The 20,634-nt window shown below is 53.7% G+C and overlaps 1 protein-coding gene across 1 annotated transcript in view; it reads left to right on the plus strand.

Moving 5' to 3' along the window:
- The window catches only part of LRIG1 (leucine rich repeats and immunoglobulin like domains 1), a gene marked incomplete in the record, with an annotated part of 107,488 nt that overhangs the window by 80,052 nt on the left and 6,802 nt on the right, over positions 1-20,634 (plus strand). The window contains 6 exon segments of the mRNA XM_045163892.1: positions 116-259; positions 2,784-2,927; positions 5,213-5,293; positions 10,716-10,787; positions 11,537-11,608; positions 15,915-16,078. Coding sequence (XP_045019827.1) covers positions 116-259; positions 2,784-2,927; positions 5,213-5,293; positions 10,716-10,787; positions 11,537-11,608; positions 15,915-16,078 — 677 coding nt within the window.

Genomic DNA, 20,634 nt, shown 5'->3' on the forward strand with positions numbered 1-20,634 from the left:
CAGATCCTCGGTGCCGCCTGTGTGATGGCAGGGAGCAGCTCCTTTGCCGTCAGGTGGGTGGGTGGCTGCGTGACCCCGGGATCTGCACTCACTGCACATGGGGCTGTCGTGGCAGGCACCTGGAGTACAACAGCCTGGCGGAGGTGAACAGCGGCTCGCTGTACGGCCTCACGGCCCTGCACCAGCTGCACCTTGGCAACAACTCCATCTCCCGGATCCACCGCGACGGCTGGAGCTTCTGCCAGAAGCTGCACGAGCTGTGAGTGTCCCGCCAGCTCTGTGGGTGACGGGGAACACACCCGGGGGTGCCTCCCGCAGGGTCTGGGGAGCCCTGGGCCCCGTGACCCACAGCACAGGGGCTTGCGGGGGTTGTTGAGGGCCTGTTGCAGAGCGGGACCCTGAGGACCTGAGAGCCTGACTCACCTCTTCTAGACTCTGCTCCCCGTTTCAGATTAGCAGGGACCACTAAGAGCAGCTGTTTTGAGAGCCTCTGTCCACACACGGCTGCAGCGTGTAACATGTGCTTCTCTACAGAGAGAGCGGCCACAGGCAGACCTCACTGGTACTGTGCAGTTCGTCCCAGACCACCTTGTAAAGCAGATCCCACGCTTTTGGCTGCGCAGCACACAGAAAAGTGTTTTTCTTCTACACTGTAGTCTGGGAAGTGTGCAATAGCATTATGTCTGAAAAAATGATGTACAGATCTTAATTGTAAAACACTTCATTACTGAAAAGTGCTGTTTATCACCCAACTACACAGGGTGCTAAAACCTTCAATTTGTTTAAAAAAGAAAAAAAGTGCAGTATCCTCAAAGCACAGTAAAGCACGGTATGTCTGTATGGGAGCTCAAACACAGAAAGGACAGTGAGCCTGAGGAATGGCGGCATGTGGACAGTGAGGAGTCTCTATGTGTTACCACGTTTAAACGCAGCACTGGGCCTTTTGCAGGTTGTCCTTTTATCTATTTGTCCACGTTCTCCCCCCTCCCCTTCCGCTCCCCTCTCCCCCCTCCTCCTTCCCCCTCAGCCCACCCCATACTGACCTGGAGTTTATATTTCAGTGAAGTCCATCATTACCTAATGTAAAAATCGATAGGGGTGTGTGTGTGTGTGTGTGTGTCGATGGGGGGGTGTGTGTGTGTCGATAGGGCGGTGTGTGTGTGTGTCGATGGGGGGTATGTCGATAGGTGTGTGTGGGGGTGTGTGTGTCGATAGGGGTGTGTGTGTGTCGATAGGGGTGTGTGTGTGTGTGTGTCGATAGGGGTGTGTGTGGGTGTGTGTGTCGATAGGGGTGTGTGGATGTGTGGGTGTCGATAGGGGTGTGTGTGTGTCGATAGGGGTGTGTATGTGTGTGTGTGCGTCGATAGGGGTGTGTGGATGTGTCGATAGGGGTGTGTGTGTGCGTGTGTGTGTGTGTCAATAGGGGTGTGTGTGTGTGTGTGTGTGCGTCGATAGGGGTGTGTGTGTGTGTCGATAGGGGTGTGTGTGTGTGTCGATGGGGGGGTGTGTGTTGTGTGTGTGTGAGCTGCATGGTATTCTCACGTGGACTGGGATGGCTTCTGAAAGGCTCTCCTTGTGCCAGGACCCCACTCGGGAGCTCCCAGGACCCTTGGTTTTCCACGGTCCAGGCCTGGGAGCCGTGGGGAAGCAGGAGAGGTCTTCTGATCCCCCAGAGCGTGTGCGCTTGCACAGGCGAGGAGCCACCCACCCGCTGAATGGCGGAGGGTGTGTGCCCCCGGTACTGAGGCAGTGGTGAGGGGCCCCTCCTGCCCCCTCGGCCTGCCTTCTGTGCCCTTCAGAAGGGTCAGACACGGTCACGGGAATGTGTCCTGACCAGTCTAACACTATGTCCGACACTCAGGTAACCCTGGAGCCAGATTTAGGGCGGCCTTCCACGTGTGTGTCCCAAGGGTCCTTTAAGCTGAATTCTTTAATTGCAGGTGAGGATGTCATTTTGGTCTCCTGCCAGGTCTTTGCAACTGACAGACACCATGACTTATTTCTCCAGGAGAGAAAAACTGTCACTCCCTGCTACCTTTACATACTTACTAATCTCCGAATTTATTTTCCTTCCTCCTGCCCTAGCCCAGAGTTCCCATTTTTTCAAGGATAGATGACTAATACGCTAGGTCACGACCCACAGCCACATCAGAGGTGCAGGGGGTGTGCTGGGAGGAAAGTGTGATTCTGACACTCAGAGGTGTGTGATTGGAGGTGTGGTCCTGACCTGCTTACAGTGGGGAGATCATGCTAAGAGGCTGGCTCAGGTGAGGGCAAGGAAGCCTGGAGGGACACTGGTCCCAAGGGTGCCGCCTAGGTGAAGCCTGCGGTTCAGTGAAGAAGTCTTGTTCCAGGCAGTGCCTGGTGGCGCCCTCTGCTGGCTGAGGGCGGAGGCTGTCCGGCTCCCTCCCTCATTGTGAGAACCCCCTGGGGTCCCACCCAGAGTCTCCGGCCACAGCCACGAGAAGTCTTCCATGGCCTGAATCAGGACCAGCCACGGACACGAGGTGCAGGAAGGCATTGGAGCCTTGTGCTTGTTTGTTGAACAACCCCGTGTAGTGCTCAGTTTACAGATCTCCTTCCAAGAGTCAAACCACATGGGTGTCAAGCCCTGGTGGGTTTCTAGCTGTGAGACCATTTTGCCCTTGGGATTCTGGTGGGCATGTCCCTCCCCACTTGGACCCAGATGACTGGCTGACCCAGCTCCACCATCAGGAAAGGAGAAGGGAGGACAACGCCGAGCAACCTGATGGTGACGTTTGCTCTCCCCTCCTGTTCCTCAGGATTCTGTCCTTCAATAACCTGACCCGGCTGGACGAGGAGAGCCTGGCCGACCTGAGTAGCCTGAGCATCCTGCGCCTCAGCCACAACTCCATCAGCCACATTGCGGAAGGCGCCTTCCGGGGACTCAAGAGCCTGCGTGTCTTGTAAGTCTTTCCCCGTTGGGTTGATGGGACAGCAAGCCACCTGCCTTACTGTATTCCCCTCTCACAGGTCTTGAGTTGGAATTAGGTCCAAAGCTGACTTGTGCCACAGTCTCAAACTTTAATATCATGAAAACGAGCTGGTTGAGCAGAAAATTGTCCATTTCCCGTGGGGTGGTGCCTAGTGATGAAGCCTCAAACTCGTCACCATGCGCTGGTTCCCACACTGCTCCTGATGGGACATGGGGTCCAGCCGCGGGAACTTCCCCAGATGGCACGCCGCCCCCAGGACAGCAGCCCAGCTGGGGGCCGTCCTTGCATCCTGAGCCTCCCTGCAGTGACTCGTGGTTTGGTCCTGAGCATTTTTATCTGAGTGAGGGCAGTACTGAGGCACGTGTTGGGCTAGCATCTCAACTTCTTCAGCACAAACTGCGTTCAGAAGCCCATGTCCACAAGAGGTGACGGGGGAGTCCTGTTTCTGTCCCTGAGCCTCCTGAGGGTCGTTTAACCCAACAGAGGTGGTCGTGTCACCTTCCTCTCGGCGCCCCGTGAGGTGGAGGGAACTTTCAGAACTTGCTGCAGGGCGCTTTTCTGAAACTAAAATTTTTTAGCCATTGGCTTCCAAGAATTTCCAGGCAACAGAGAACAAGCAGCCAACCAGCCACAGAGTGGGGGTTGCGGGTCGGGGGCGGTGCGTCTGGATTTCAACAGAGGGTTGCGGGTCCTCCCTCCCAGGCCTGCCCCCTGCAGAAAGAGCGGCTGCTCCAGCCTGATGGGGAGAAAGGCCCTTGCACTTGGCAGAGAGGGCTGAGAAAGCCATCACACTAGGCCGTCGCTGGGGAGTGAGAAAGAACCCGGACACCAGGCTATTCAAGCTGGGGTCAGTCTCCGAGCCCTGGCGGTGCTGACTGACATGGCCAGGATGTTCAGATGGTACAGGCCAGAGAAGAGAGAGAAAACTGGCAGCCAGGACTGGAGCAGGGGGACAGGCACACAAAGCCGCAGCTCCGGGTCCCGGGTGTTTCAGGACGAATAGGGAAGAACCGATGCCAAGGAGGAGGCCCTTCCGGCCTCCGAATTGCAGCTCTCTGCGCATGCTGCTGTAAAATAAAGGTCAGAGCAAGCGACGCACTCCACGGTCCAAGCTCCCTGCCCCGTTGGCTCTCCCGGGAGCCAGGAGCAGCATCCCGTCCTGTTCCTGGCCCACGTCTCCAGGGTTCCGGAAAGGAAGGTGTGGGAGACCTTGTGGAAAGTCGGAGAGGGCCAACCGGAGCGGCACGGGGGCATGGTCACCAGGTGGGGTGTCTTGCCCGGTGGTGACCTGCCCTTGGAAGCTGGGGCAGGAAGTTGAGTCATCGGCCTTGTGATTCTCATTGTTGGAGGAGACCAGCCCGAGAAGTTGGCCTCATTCTCTCATCCTGGCAAGTGGGTCACAAGTCTGACTCAGCACCCAGATGTGCCTGGCTAGGAGTCAGCACCTGTGGAGGCCCTGGGGGGAGGTGGGAGTTCAGGGTGCAAAACCCGCTTGCCAGCCTGGAGGTGGCTACAGAGGGCCCTGTGCCAGGGGCTTGCTCTTCACCGTCCCCCTCCTCTGTGGGCCTTATGGAGTGTCTCATCAAGTCCAGGGAAGGGACCCTAGGTGGTAGGAAGGTATATGAGAACCTTAGGGAACCTTTTGGACTCATTCTCAGAGCAGTGGCCAGAAGTCCACCCTTGGGGAATGGAATCCAGAGCAGGCTTTCCCCTGTGCCGTCTGCACCCCTTCCCCCGGGGCTGACCTTAGCCCACTGGGAGCAGCACGTAGAGCCCAGAAGCTGCTGGTCAGAGGCCCCTGTCGGCTTTGTTGGGAGGCTGAGAAAGCCAGACCGCACAGCAGGGTGGCCCAGGGGTCATACCTCTAATTTTTTTTTTTTCCCGTTTATTTCGCACTGGGGTGTGGCCAGTGAACTCTGGTGTGGTAGTTGCAGGTGAACAGTGAACAGACTGAGCCGTACATACGCATGTATCCATTCTGCCCCAAACCCCCTCGCACCCAGGCTGCCACGGAACACTGAGCAGAGTTCTCTGTGCTGTACAGTAGGTCCTTGTTGGTGATCCATTTTAAATATAGCCATGTGTACAGGCAAGCATAAGTTTGTTTTCTAATGCCTGTAATCTTAGGCAGACATGCCGTCCAGGCATCTGGAATAGACTGGGATGTTCTGGGCTTTAAGGTGGCAGGCTAGATGTGGGTCTCTCTTCCTACAGCAGACTGGATGCTAACTAAGCCTTCTGTGTCTCCTCCCCAGGGATCTGGACCACAATGAGATTTCGGGCACAATCGAGGACACCAGTGGCGCTTTCGCAGGGCTGGACAGCCTCAGCAAGCTGTGAGTGTGGCCCCGAACGATCCGTGGGGCTGGTGCACAGAGGTGCCTCTTTCCACGCCCCTGCTCCCCCCAGCACACACACCACTGTGGTTGTGGGTCCACCCCAGGTAGCATTGGCACATTCATTGTTCTTTTGTTTGGAAAGGAAAGTCTGCATAGGAAGGCAGGAGGCCTCTCCGCTTCTCTCTGGCCTGCTGTCTCCATACTGCCCTGGGCGTTGGTTTTTGGGGGCTGGAGGCCCGTTGCATCTTCTTTCCTCTTCAGTTCTTGACTGATGTGAAAACAGCCAGCTTTTTTGTTGTTCTTTGCTCAAAGGAGCCTTGCCCTGTTATTCAGTTTCTAGAAATTCTAAACATCTAAAGCCAAGTAACTCTCGATGGTTTAGAGACTTCAGGCAGTCTTTTTGTTGTCAATCATAATCTTAAAGAGAAACAATCATTACCAAGGGTGATGCAGTAGCTATGTTTTTTTATTCAGGGTTTCCGGTGTTTGGGGTTTGTTTTTCTAAGCTCCTAGAATTTGCAAGGCGTGTGTATGTGTGCGTGCACGCCTGTATTACATCTAACTCTCAGGAGACGTGTATCTGTGTGTGTGTGTGTGTGTGTGTGTGTGTGTGTGTGTCTGTATGTTAGTGAGTGTGACATCTATCTCAGGAGGTGTGTGTCTGTGTGTGAGTGTGTGTGACATCTGACTATCTCAGGAGGCCTGGCTGTGTTTTGCATTTTTCTGTAGTTGAGGAAACGAGAAGGGATGTTGCCCACGATCACACAGCTTCTGGTGGCAGGGCCTGTGTGGCCCCAAAGCCCACCCTGTCCCCTCCTCATCCACTCTTTCTGCCTCTCACCAGCACTCTGCCGAGGCCGCCCTGGGAACATTCAGGCGCCCGGGTGGGAGCTGTTCCTACTGTTTACTGCCTCTCGAGTGGAGGGTGAGGAGGACAAGACAGAGAATGGTCACAGCTCCACACTCCCCCTCCCCCGGCCTGTTTTGGAGACGGCGTGCCAAGCACGAGAGTAAAGTAAATATTTTGAAAGCGGCAGTGGAAGGCGAGGCTCCGGGAAAGGCTGTGGTGGGAGGGTCTTTCTGAGGAGTTAGCGTTTCTAATTTGTTTAGAAAAGTGGGGTTTTCACGCCTTGGGTGTTCCGGGAGTGGTGAGTACACGTCAGCTGTTTTGACTTGAGGTCTCTTCCTGAGGAGCCTGTGTTTCTGAGAGTGGGTCGGAAAAGCCTGGCGGCCGCCTTCTTCTCCCATAAAAATACTCCCTTCTCCCCCACCTCCTGGGCGCTTTGCCCCGCAAGCTTGGGAAGGGGACCACACGACGGAGCACAGAGGCCCATTGTTGACAGGGGAGCCCCAAGCTCAGGATGAGGCTGCTGGGGGGCGTGGGCAGGGGTGTGGGCACCTGAGCAGCCATTGAGCTTGAGCCTCATCTCCAGCGCCTCGCCCGGCCCCAGCCTGACGAAGCTATGGCGAAGGTGGGGTCCTGTGTGGAGCCTGTCCATTCTGTGAAACCTGGAGGCGGTTCTTGGGTGTCGTGGCTTCCAGGAGGCTCTTCCCTGGCAGGTGAAGGGCAGCGACCCCCAGGGGCCTGTGACCTCTGGTTCTGTGTAAGCCATCCTGTGTCTGGAGCCTGGAACCACTTCCTAACTGCCTGTGGCCTGTTCCCCACCGTGTTCTCCGTTCCCACTGGACTACAGTAACAGTCCTGTGTAAAGTCCCAAGGTCTCAGCCCAAGAGCCCGGATCCCTGGCCTGTGGTGAGCTGCTTGACACAGGCTCCTTGGAAACAGCTGGTTAACCCCGACCTGTAGAATAGTCTCCAGTCTCCTCCCACCCAGCTCCACTGACCAGGATCTTGGGCACGGAGGCTCTCCTGAGTGTTTCCAAAAAAGACAGATGTAAATAATTGGGGGAAACTGGGACAGTAACAGTAATTCCTTAATAGCATTAAATACATGCAATCAGTTACTTAGGTCGGGTGATATTTCGGTTCTGTCGCAAAAGAAAAAAAAGTAATTCTCTTTCTTGGTTAGAAAAGGAAAACTATGTGATGCAGATTCTCAGAGGTGAGGAATGAGAAGTGGGCAGACGGGAAACAGGACTGGCACCGTTACATGATGGTCACACTGTGAGGTGGGCTGTGGTCCTGTGACCCTGGTGCATGGCTCTGGTTAGAAACCAGCATGAGTGGCACGTGGCGGCCCCTCCTGCCCGTGAGGCGGGCCTGGCCTTCGAGGCCACGAGGCTTGTGTTTCTGTGTAAACCAGCCGGCATCCAGCTTGCAGCCCTTCCTAATGGCTAGTCGCATTGAGTCAGCTTCAGTCACGTGACGTGGGAGGAAGCCGAGCTGCTTTGGTCTCCCTGGAGCGCTGCCTGAACGCTCTGCTCCGTGGCCATGACACCACGTCGCCCCGTTGAACAGCCTAGTGGTGACTCTGTTGGACCCATTATCGGAGAGCAGGGGGCACATGTCAGTGTGGAGGAGGGCTGTCGTCCTCAAGCTGCTGTCCACCCATGGGGCTGCTGTCAGGGCTCTGGGTCCCTCGAGCCTAGCTGGCTCAGCCACAGAAGCACCTGGGGGGCAGAGATCGGGGACCTCCCTCGGAAGAGCCGGGGGACACGCTGTGTGGCCTGCACTCCACTAGTCAAGGACCTGGGGTCCTCCCTGCCAGGCCCAAGGCCAGAGCGAAATTAAAACGTTTTCCAAGAAAGGAACAAGTGAGCAGCAGAGCCATAAAAGGCTTCCCCCTGTGAAGCCCGCCCTGCCTTTCATTTTCCAGCCGCTGAACAGAGCCGTCTGGGATGGGCTTTCCACCCAGAGCTTGCTGGCCGGGCATTACTGTGCTCACCCACGCGGTGCCCCCCTCTTTCAGAATGTCAACGGGACACCAGGCAGGGGCCCACGTGTGTCAGGGGGCGGGGTTTCTGGAGCACAGGTCAGTCACAGAGAAGAGCGTTCAGTCACTTGTGTGCAACAGGGAGACAGGTGCTGGCCCATGGCTCCAGCTCTCCCATTCCTGGGCATAGGCCCTTCAGTCTTTGTGGGGTGAGGTTAGCGAGAGCTGGGTTGGCAGGGGATGAGGGAGAGGGTTTGATAGGCGAAGCCCAGGGTCACTGCTCCCGGTCAGTGGTGGGGGGACATCGGGCTGGCTGTCCTTTCTTGGGAGCCGTCATCGGGTGCAGCCACCTTCGTTGGCCCCCAGCACACGGATGGGGATGCCCCCGCGCCACAGCCCCAGCTCTCCTCTGCCCACACACTCTGGTGGGCAAGCCCAGCCCCCACCCGCAGACGTCTTCTGGGGAATGGGAGGACCTGTTTCAATCCACCAACAGGCCCATGAGCCGCCCCTGAAGAAGTGAGGATTTGAGGTTTTGTTTTATTACTATTGTCACCATTAGAAAGAGCAGCCTGCCCTCGCTGTCAGAGGTCAACATGACTAATATTTAATGGATAAAATAAAGCACAGTGTTTTTCCTGGATCTCATTTACGGAAGAGTTCACTGAAGAGTTCACTACATTTTGCTGGGACCTGGAGCGTGCAGTGACTCGGCCTGGGGGATCTGAGGAAGTGCGAGGCTGGCGGCGCTGTCAGAGGCGCCGGGCTTCGGTGCCCCCCGGGCTAGAGCTGGCTGCCCTCGCCCCGCCGTGAGGGAGCCCCAGCAGGCATGGCCACTGGGTTTCTGGGTGTTGGGTTTGTTTGTCTTAGAATGAAAACCTCAGACAGCAGTCATAGAAGCTCTTGCAACATGAGATTGTTTTCACGTTCATGCAGACCGCTTCCTAGAGAAGGAAAGGGCAAAGGGGTTGGGTGGCCTTGGTGCTCTTTGCCCTCGGAGGCGGGAGCTAGAGCTGCTGCATCTGAGGGCCAAGCTCAGGGTTCCCCTGGGGCCGCTGTGACGCTGCAGGGCCAGCGCAGCTCTGGGGTCCAGCAGCCCGGGAGGAGGTGGAGGCCGTGCCTGGCGCAAGCTGGGTCCATGGGGCCTGTGACCCCCTCTTGGAGGTAGCCTCATGGTCCTCGCCTGCATGGCCCCAGGAACTCTCTGCAATGAGGCAGAGGCTTGGGGTCCACGTGGCGGGCAGCAGCAGGCTGCCCTGCCATCTTTGGCTTCCTTCAAGCCTCACGTTTCTCTTTCCAGAGAGGGGTTGGTGCTTGTTGTTGTCCCTTGTGGGCCCCATCCTAACACAGGTCTGAAGCAGGGCTGGGCTTTACTGGCGACCATCCCCCTGATGCTTGGTGGATCTGGACGAAGAATCCTGCCTTTCTCTAGGGCTTTCTGCCCTGAGCACCTGCCCTGGTGCCTAGGGGTCCCTGCCCCACGCTGTGGCTCAGAGACTTCCTGGACGCTGGCTGCCAGGAGCCCGCATCCTGTCCAACCTGCCCTTTGCAGAACTCTGGTCAGCACCACGGCCGCAGAGCCGCACGTGTCAGCGTGATCTCGGTGTTCGCCGACAGTTTTGTGTGCAGCAGCAGGTGGAGAGCATGTGGCGTGGGCTCTCATCAGAGTGTCTGATAATGAGGAGGGAAATCTGGAATCTGGTGCTTTTCCTTCCCAGTGTCCAGCCACTCTCGATGCACCCCTACCCTTTACCCCAAGTCCAGGCTCACTTCCCTTCAGATCACACAGCCTGTGGAAGAGGCATGCATGTCCTCCAGGTGCATAGCAGGCGCCAGGTTTGGGTTTTTGAGAAAACTCTGGCTGTCACTGCTGAGATGGTGATTGGAGTGGCCAGCAGGTGGGCGCCCCCTCTCTTGGGTGTGCGGTCCAGGTACAGACGTCAGTTATGTAACCTTTGAAGTCTGGGATTTGATGATCCTCGCACCATTGGCTTCATGTGAAACCTGGGCTCTTGCTAAAGAGCTGAGGGGCCTTCTCGTGGGCAGGGGCGTAGCTCCGTGTGGCCACATCCTGGCTGCCATCTCGCCCACTGTCCTGTCCTTTTCCAGCCACCTTTGGGGACCTTTATCCCCAGAATGCAGTTTTCAGAAGTGGGCTGTAGTCTTTAGTTCCAAGAGTTTTTATTCTGACTGCATGCTCTCCCTGGAGCCTGATGAGTCACCTTCTCTCCTGTGAGACTGTGGCTACACACCCCCCACCCGTGGGTGGTCCCTGGGGAGACAGCCAGGTTGGACGAGGTGATTTCCAGTTAACACCACAAGGGGCCTTTTTTGGCAAGACAGAGCATGGAGTTCCCACTTGTCATCACTGTTAAGTTCTAATAAAGATAAAAGTGCCTGGTTTCAGAAGGGGAGGGCCTGTGTGCCTCAGACACATCATCTCGGCCCAGGTCAGATTCCCACCTGCCTCTCCCCAGACCGACCTCTCAGCTGGCGTCGCCCTGACTCTGTGTTCTTTCTCCCCACACCTCCCTCGTCGCTCTCCCGCCCTCTCCACCTCTGTTTCTGGATGTTTGGAAACTGCAGGACGCTGTTCGGCAACAAGATCAAGTCCGTGGCCAAGAGAGCGTTCTCAGGGCTGGAAGGCTTGGAGCATCTGTGAGTACCCGGCCGGGCCCCCAACCCCAAGCCTGCGGGCGTGGCGGCTGGGGGAGCCACTGGCGAGGCAGCCACGGCTTTGTAAGCCCAGAACAGGCTGTGCAGAAATGCCGGCTGCTGCCTTCTAAGTCAGCTTCAACTTGGGCTTTTGTCTTGCCTGTGCCAGCAACGGTTACCGAACATATGGCCTCTTGGGGCTCACAGAAATACCTTCCTCTCTCCCTTTGCCAGGCGCTGACTTGGGCCCTGGGCTCCTTCCACTTCCTTGATGACCCTTCACCTGTCTCAGGCTGGCACCTCCCCTTAAGCAGCTCAGCAGGGCTTAGGGACATGATGGGCTGAGCCAGGAGCTGGGGGACAGGGCCACCCAGCCTGTCCCCAGGGGATGGGTGTCACCATCTGATGCCTCTGGTACTGGATTCTTAGTTTGTCTTTAAATCGAATGCAACCTTGATTATTTTGGAAAAGTTTTCCGTATTGACTTGCTGAGCAGGCCTCAGCCTAGCTTTGATGCTGCCCTTAAGACTGGTTTATTCCCCAGTTACTCCATGTGCTTGTGTCAGTACAGGTGAAAGAACAGCCACTTACGGTGGCCTTCGGACAGGACACAGGGTGTGACCCATTGCCCATGGTTCATCAGCGAATCCAGGGCTGTCAGGAGAAATCCCTGAGCATCTTAACTCACACACATGCCTGACCTGAAGGATACCTAGAGTTTCTTTGCCTAAGTAAAGAATGATGCTTTTCAGGAACCTTGGAGAGAATGCAATCAGATCTGTCCAGTTTGATGCCTTTGTGAAGATGAAGAATCTTAAAGAGCTGTAAGTACCCGGGATTCTGTGGCCCCAGATTAACTTGAGTAGAGGATTTCAGAGTAAGAAGTGCCTTATTTGCAGTAAGCTTCATTTTACCAAACAGTTGTGTGATCATTTACAGGCTTCTATGGTGGCTTAGGTGGTAAAAAATCCACCTGCGATGCAGGAGACCCAGGTTCGATCCCTGGGTCGGGAAGATCCCCTGGATAAGGGAATGGCAACCCAATCTAGTAGTCTTGCCTGGAGAATTCCATGGACAGAGGAGCCTGGCAGGCTGTAGTCCATGGGGTCGCAATGAGTCAGACATGACTGAGTGACTAACACTTTACTTTCACACTTGGGATCATTTATAGTTGTAAGTTAAATTGTCTTTTAGGAAAAAAAAATGCCCTCTAGGGGCTTATGCTGAATCAGGGGACAATACACTTTTTCTTACAGGACCCTAGTAAATAGTTTCCACTTTTTGGGCCACAAGAGCTCTGTCATGACAGCTTGATTCTTGAACAGAAACCAGTCATAAATAATACATAAATGCGTGGGTGTGGCCGTGTGCCAGTAAATTCTTATTTACAGAAACCGGCAGCGGGCATGCAGGCTGCAGCTGACGCCCCGCTGCTGTCGACGATGGGAAACTCTCTTCTGTAAAATGGATACTTGTCCCTTTAATTACGTCAAGGACAAGTTTCCATCTTTAGGGTGTGCTCATAATAAAGGGCCTTTTTCGAGAGGGCTTTCTCTAAACAGCGGGGTGGGCTATGGACAGGGCAGAGCTCCCCATGGGATGCCACATGCACTCCGGGCTGCAGAGCCTCGCATGTGTCTCCAGGCCCCCGTGGCGTCTGCAGGCGCTGGTGCTGCCCTGTGGCCCTGGGGGCGACGGGTTAGAAGAGCTTGCCTCTGGTGGAGCAGCTCATCTAAGGATTGAGGTGGCAACACCCAGGCTTCCTTTCTTCTTCCTGTACATGTATCCGATTCTTTAGTTCCCTAGAGGTGCAGCTTTGGGTTCTTAAAGTAGCTGACAAAGTCACACATTGCCCATGGCTGTCTTTGTACCCTAAGCTCATCCTCGTTCCTGAGGACCCTCCTGGTGGACCCTCAGTGGGGGCAGGGAGTGGGGAATGGAGCAGTAGAGAGGCATAGTCTCCACGGTTGGAAAGGAGAGCAGGAAGAGGCCCCAGCGACGTTCCCCTGGGAAGGACGTTAGTGAGCGGAGGCAGGCAGCCGGACACTGGCCTTATGACGCTTAGAGTCCTGTGAGGTTCCTGTCTGTCGGGTCGTGCTGTTTCTCAGAAGGGCCATGATCTTAGAACGAGAGTTGGTGGAAGGATGGACGTGTGGAGAGATACATGATAAAGAAAGCATCACAAAGCATTCATTGTAGAATCTAAGTTGTGTTTTCACTGTACATTTCTTCCAGCATTCCTGTTTTTTAAACTTTCCAAATATAGTGCTGGAAGTAAAAACAATCTGATTAAAGGGAAGAGGGTGTTTTGAGGGAAAGACAGCAGGACAAGGAGAGAAAAATTTCCTTTGGGCCTCTTAAAAACTCTGGTTTCCTTAGGGTTTTCTATCTGGGAACGACTGGACCCCTCCAGGTGCTTGACTTCCCCCCGCCCCGTCCCCCAGATGCTGTTTTTGGTTCTGGAGGCTCAGCCTGGGCCCCTGCCTGTGCTTCCCACCAGTTCCTGCATGTACCCAGCTGGGGCTGGCCCTGGGCCCAGCCCTCTGATGGGAGAAATGGGTAATCCCACTTGGTCATTTTCTTCCCCCATCGGATCAAGGCAGGTTGAGCTGTGCACTTAGTCATCCTCGGGGTAAATTTCCACAAGCAATGATTAGAAACACACTTGGAGTCATGAAAATGCATGATGGAAGCCAGCAGAGTGTTGGGGTGGCTGCAAGGCAGGAGCCCAGGACGGCCGTGCTTGTTAGCAGCAGGGAGCTGCAGAGTCTTGGGGTCACCAGTGACCCCCCCCCCCAATCCAGCCTTTCAAGCTAGGCCTGGTCTTGGAGGTGGTGTATGTGTGGAGGGAAGGTCGATGTCCCCGATGTCTGCCTCTATGCCTCTCCTTCTGCGCTGTTAGTCCTAAATTCTCTAGGACAGCCTTCTGTCCATCCTGAGCACCCAGTGTCTTCTGAGGTCTCGAGGCTTCCACTGCAGAGGTTTTAACGGGAGGAGGAGGTGAAACTCTCCAGGAAGCTGGGCCAGCAAATGCCCTGCATGTGTGATGTGAGGTTTAACCCTTTTCAAAAACGTTTCTGATCAGAGAGAAAAGTCAGGTGTGTTTTCTCCAGTTTGTTTGTGTGGTTCAAATGAAGCGCACCCCTGTCCCCGACGTGAAGGCCCAAAGGCTCCCAGTAATAGCCAGTGTCTCCCTTAGACATTCATGTGCGGTGCCCAAGCCTCCCTGTGGGAAGGGGCAGCCACTCCGGATGGCCCCCCAGGAGTGGGGAGCCCCTTTCTGCTCTTCACCCGTGCTGAACAGTTTTCTGGTGCCTGGGGGCACCTCTACAACCGCTGTTCCAGGGAACTCTCCAGATGTGGGGTGGGAATTGGCTGTTTGTCCACACTCGGCTGTGAGGGCCCTCCTGGCACCTCTAGGAAACCCTCAACAGAGCAACACCTATGGGAACCCCGCAACAGAGCAACTCTCCAGACAGTGCTAAGCATAGCCCTGCTGCTGCTGCTAAGTCACTTCAGTCGTGTCCGACTCTTAGCGACCCCATGGACTGCAGCCCACCAGGCTCCTCTGTCCATGGGATTTTCCAGGCAAGAGTACTGGAGTGGGGTGCCATTGCCTTCTCCCCCATCAAATACAGATACAAAACCTAGTGTTGATGTTAAGGTGTAAAATGGGCAATATCCCAGTTATAATGGCTCAGATCTCAATTATTTCAGTCTTGAGAAATCACTTCCCCAGATTATTTTAATAAGTGAAGACGCCCAGCTCATCTGGGAATGGTGAGGAACAGGAGCAAAGAGCAGGTTTTATATATTTTGTCAGCCGTGGGTTCTCTACCTTCAGGTTCATCCCGCCTGGCTGTTGACTGATTTGATGGCTTCTCTGCTCATTCAAAGGCTGAGTGACATACAGGAAAATGAAGAAGGGGCTACGGAATATGGGGGGCAGGGTAGCGGACAGGTATTGCTCTAAAAGTGGCCCATGTGACATTACTGGAATTTCTGAGCATCTCGGCACCCCCTTTTTGTCATCATGTACCTGGGACTGTGCACTCCAGGGAAGCCCATGTAGTAAGCCTCCGTCTCCACTCTCGTGGCAGGCTGACCTCCACTCTTGAGCTCACGGCCCGAGGTCTTCCAGGAACAGGGCAGGTCTGCTCCTCGGCTGACTTATCTTCTAGTGACTCCTCAGGAAGGAATGTCCGCTGAGATGGCGATTCCGATTTCTGTTGAAAAAGCTTATCCTTAGTTGCTGAGAAATGAAAAAGAAAATATTCTCTGTTTTGGTTGGAGCCTCACAAAACCCAGCTTGTGCGTTCCCATGCTCCCTGGGCAGTGGCAATTAACTCACAAGCACTATTTAGGGAGCAGAGCCGATTCCTGCCGGCCTCCTGAGCAGCGCTGGTGTGGAGATAAATATACAGACAAGAGGGGAGCGCGCTGGTGAGGCTGATATTTGGATGCAACAAAACCTGCAGCTCCGCCAGATAAAAACACAGCAGTCATACAGGAAAAGAGCCCTTCTTGAGACTTGTTTCAGAATTTAGATCTCACTCTTGGATTGAGCTTGGAAGCTCCAAGTCTGTCCTATATGAGGGTGGGAAAGAGCATGGCAACCCACTCGGTATTCTTGCCTGGAGAACCCCACAGACAGAGGAGCCTGGCGGGCTACTCTCCATGGGGTCACAAAGAGTGGGACACAACTGAGTGACTTCACACGCACAGGCCATGCTGTTCCCATCTGGATGGTCAGAGGCCAGGAGACCGCATCCCTGGGGTCCCCTGAGCACGGTGGCTGTCGCAGATAGAACACATGTGACGTCTAGATGGCGGCTACCTGAAGTGTGGGCCTTAGACCAGCAGGGTCAGCGTCACCGTGGCTTGTTCATGACACGGAATCTAAACCGCTGAGCGAGAAGCTGCTGTTGCTCACAGTCTCCATGTAGACGTACGCACAGCTCTAGGTCGCTGGAGAGGAACCGTGAGAGAAAGCATCTCCCACTCGAGCTTGCCGACATGCGCAGCCAGAGCTGGCTGGAGGGGAGGGTCATTCCAGGCACAGGTGAGGGGGTGTCCCTTCTGTGCAGTCGCACCTCACATGACCCTTTCGTCTCATCGTCTCGCTTTCAGCCACATCAGCAGTGACAGCTTCCTGTGCGACTGCCAGCTCAAGTGGCTGCCCCCCTGGCTGCTGGGCAGGACGCTGCAGAGCTTCGTAACGGCCACCTGTGCCCACCCAGAGGCGCTGAAGGGCCAGAGCATCTTCTCCGTGCCACCGGAGAGTTTTGTGTGCGGTAAGACAGTCTTTGCAATTTGGTGTTTTTCTTTTTCACCAAGGGCACGGAGGCCGGGCGAAACTTCATTACAGGAGGGACTGCTGTGATGAGAGTCGGCCCAGCCCGCGGTGACCTGTCAGCTGCAGGATACAGTTCATTTCCCACCGAAACCACACGTCATATTTACGGGGCCATCGCCTCATTATGTGGTTGTCGGAGTGCATGCATTTAATCAGGGGCGAGCAGGAGCTGGTTCAGTTACACGGCGGATAATCAGTTACAGGAAGGTGGCTGTGTTGTTTCAGGACGGTGCTGGTGCCCAGGCTTAGCTGCAAATTTACTTGGTGTATGAGGCTGGGGTTTTCCTGTGTGTTTCTTTCCAACCCCAAGAATGAAAGGTTAAATACGGGAAGAACGAGTCTCAGGAGAACAGTTGCTGCAGTAAAAATAATTCCTTCGTGTTGACTTGCACTCCTGCTGCGTCTCCAAAGCACTGGAATCGCACTTGTAGCTTTTTTTTCCTTCTGATGGCATGTTGGTCCTGCCATCTTTTTGACGAGGGGTGGTCGGGATCGAGGTTTGGTTGCAGAGAGCACAGGAAATGGTGAGCACCTGGACACACACGCACGCATGTGTGCTCACACGCATGTGCACACAGGCACCACGCAGGGATATGCAGCCTTGTGGTCAGGAAGATGTAGTCACAGCAAGAGGTGAACTTCGAGTCGTTGCTGGTTTCTGCTCTAGGAGCGAAGTGCTGGGCAGGTGTGCGTCCTGCTGCCTCTTGTCCCCCTGGTCTGCCCGGAACCTTGGGGATGACGTTCCGGGGAAGGAGCTCCCAAAGGTAGGGTCTGGGGACCCCCGTGGTGCACTTCTCTCTCTTACTTTTGGGCACAGCAGTAAGCAGTGTGCCTGGGGATGTCAAGATGGAGGTGCCCGCCTTCCACACACCCACCCGCCACCACCTCCACCACTCTGACAGCAGGCTTCCTGCCTTCCTCCTGACCCAGTCCAGCAGTGTGGCAGCAGCCCCCGAACCAGCCATCCTTACTGTCGGTGCTTCTCACGGGGACCACATGCTTGGCTCCCATTCTCTAGGACACAAGAGCCACGACCTCCACGGTTCTCAGGTTCCTGGTCCCTGACTGTTCTCTTCCCGTAGAGCTCCCTGAAATTGCACTTTCTGCCCCCTTCCTCCTCTGGCCCGCTATGGGGCATCGTCTTTCCTGGTGACTACGAGCCGAGGCAGGACCTGGGACATGCTGTGCCCAGTCTTGGCCTGTGGCCCTGGCAGGTGGGTCCTGGGACATGCTGTGCCCAGTCTTGGCCTGTGGCCCTGGCAGGTGGGTCCTGGGCCGCAGCGCTCGGGACCCATTTCTGAGAACCACCATCACGTTTCCGCTCAGGCTCCCACTCAGACAGTCGTCAAGTACCAGTGGGAATCATGGAAACACTTGGCAGAAGATCAAAATTTCAAGCTCTGTGGGAATCTCCCACTCCTTTTTAATACAATGGAAATGTAATCACTTCACACCCACTGGGAGCTAGAATCCAAGTCAGACACCAACAAGGGTTGGTGAGAATGGGGAGAACCCCAAAGCCGCCTACGTGTCCGGTGGGAATGCAGTATGGTGTAGCTGTTTGGAAAAACAGCTTGTCAAACACTTCAACACGGATACTATATGAACCACCAATTCCACTCCTGGGTAAGTTCCAAAGAGAAACAAAATGTATGCCCATAGCAAAGCTTGTACATGAATGTTCATAGCACTATTATTCATACTAGCCAAAAAGTGGAAACCCACATGCCTATGTGGATAAATAAAATGTGGTATAAGCATACAATTAGGATTATTATGTCATGAAAAGCAATCTGAGTGAAACAAGTCAATCACAAAAGACAGTATATGATTCCATTCATGTGAAATCTCCAGACTAGGAAACCCTCTAGAGGTAGAAAGTAGATCAGTTGGTTTCCTAGGGCTGGGGAGGGCTGGAGGGAGAAGGGATGATAGCTAAAAGATGCAAAGTTTCTTTCTGAGCTGATGAAAATGTTCTTAAAACGGACTGTGATGCGGGTTGCATGTACCTGTGAACACACCGAAACCATCAATTGTCCACTTCAAACAGGCGGATGGTATTGTAAGAAAGTTGTATTTCACTAAAGCTATTTTTTAAAAGAGAAGTATAATTTACATATAAATTTTACCCCTCTAAATAACGTACAAGTCAATGGTGTTTAAAATATGGAATAGTCATGTAAGCCTCACTACCAATTTCACATTTTCATGACCCATAAAGAAAGCCCAAACACATTCGCCACCACGCTGTGCATCAGGTCTCTAGGATTACCTCTTCTGCATGTTTTGTGTAACTGGAATCCTATATATAGTCTTTTGTGACTAGCCTTTTTCACTTAGTGTAGTTTTTTTTGTCTTCCTCCCCCTGTTCCGTCCCACCATGTATCGGTCCTTCATTATTTTTTAAGTGGCTGAACAAATATTCTAGTGCATGGCTATCCATTTATTTAGCCATTCATCAGGTTGCTTTCTACTTTTTGTTTACTATAAATAATGCTGCTGTGAAAATTCATGTACAAGTTTTTATGTAAAATCTCTTGGGTTTATACCAGGAATGGAACTGCTGGGTCATACGGGAGCTGCCAAACTGCTTCCCGAAGTGGCTGCACCACTTCACACGCCCCCAAGCAACGCATGAGGAGTCTCGTTTCCCTTTCTCAACATTTGCTGTTCAGTCACAAAGCTGTGTCCCAGTCTTTGTGACCCCACAGACTGCAGCACGCCAGGCTCCCCTGTCCAGCACTTGTCACTGCCTTTTCAGTTTTACTAGTCAAAGTGGAATCACCCTGTTGTTTTCATTTGCATTCCCCTAATGAGGTTGAGCTTGTTTGCATATGCGTATCATTGGACCTATATGTATGTCTGCTTTGGAAAACTGGCTACTCACATCTTCTGCCCATGTTTTAATTGGTCATTTGTCTTTTCAGTGTTGAGTTATAAGAGTTCGTTATGTATTATGGATACTAAATCCTCAGCAGGATTAAGATACGCCAGTATTTTCTACCATTCTGTGGGCTAGTTAGGTTTTTAAATTTTGATTGTGTAATTTTTTCTTTTGTCGTTTGTATTTTGATGTCATTATCTAAGAAGCTGTTACCACAGACAAGGTCACAAAGATTTACGCCTGCATTTTCCTTTGAGAGTTTCACAATTTTATTAGCTTGTACATAGTCCTCCGATTTTGGTCTTGTTGCTTTTCACTATTACGGCTCCCTCCGATGTCCCCATAATCTTGTCAATTTAGGCAGTAGAGACAGCTGGGATTTTGAAACAGGGATTGCATTGAGCCTCTAGATTAATTTCGGGAGTACTGCCGTCTTCAGTCTTCACGGTCTATGAACATGTATGTGTTGGGGATGTGCTATCACTTCCTGTTTGATCTTCGATGCGGGTCACAGGGAAGAAATCTGCACTCTCTCAGGTCCTTCCTGGGCACATGCCTAGTCCTGCACATGCAGGCAGCCTTCTAGGTCCTCAGAGATGTTCCGAGCCTCTACAGAGCCCACGGGTGACATTTCACTCACCCGACTTCCTTTGTAATCTCCTGGCCACCCCTCTTAATGGTTCCAGCTAATACTCCTGCCTCAGCACTGACTGCTGGTTATTTTTACCACATGCCCCGGGGCCGGGGCTCCCCTTGCTGAGCAGACTGTACCAGGCCAAGTAAATGCAGCTTCTGTGGGCGAGCGCAGCCCATCCTGCTCGCCTCACAGTTACTAGGCTTGTAGCCTAATGTTGCCATAGAGCTGGGGAGAGAGGAATGGACCTCAGGTAAGTTATGCCAGAAAGGTCACTTTTCTTCAAGTGTTTTCTTGAAGCAACACTCCATGGGTTGTTACCAGTTATTTCCTAAGATTCCAAAAAAGCTGATGGTGATCATTTTTGCTAATGGTCTCACTGCTTTAATAGAGGTGCACATTTTCACAAGCCATTATTCTGGTGTTCTGGTGGTGGCGGTTTAGTCTCTAAGTCGTGTACAACTCTTGCGACCTCATGGACTGTAGCCCGCCAGGCTCCTTTATCCATGGGATTCTCCAGGCAAGAATACTGGAGTGGGCAGCCATCCCTTTCTCCAGGGGATCTCCCGACCCAGGGATCAAAACCCGGGTCTCTGGCATTGCAGGCAGATTCTTTACCAACTGAGCTACGAGGGAAGTAAGTGATGTTCTGGAGGTACTTCATACCCTACTCCCTTTGGAGTAAAGTTTGAGGGGTGGGGGCGCTCTGCATTCACAGTGGTTCATGGTGCTCTTTGAGTTTTCTCTGACCACGAGTGAGTAAAGCTGTAGCCTTAGGGAAGTTGAGGGCTGTTTGATAACTGAGCACTGGTGGATGTGCCTGTAATCAAGGGGTGTGATCATGGAGGGATCACTGTTCATGGAGCTGTTACTGGATCACCACAGTGCACGTCCCTGACAGTCTGGTAGAGCTGAGGGTGCTCAAGGAGCCACTGAGGTCTGACTTTCTTGTTTGTGAGAACCGCCGCTGGTCCCC

Source organism: Bubalus bubalis, chromosome 21 (genome assembly GCF_019923935.1).
Source record: "Bubalus bubalis isolate 160015118507 breed Murrah chromosome 21, NDDB_SH_1, whole genome shotgun sequence".
In the NCBI taxonomy this organism is placed as follows: Eukaryota; Metazoa; Chordata; class Mammalia; order Artiodactyla; family Bovidae; genus Bubalus; species Bubalus bubalis.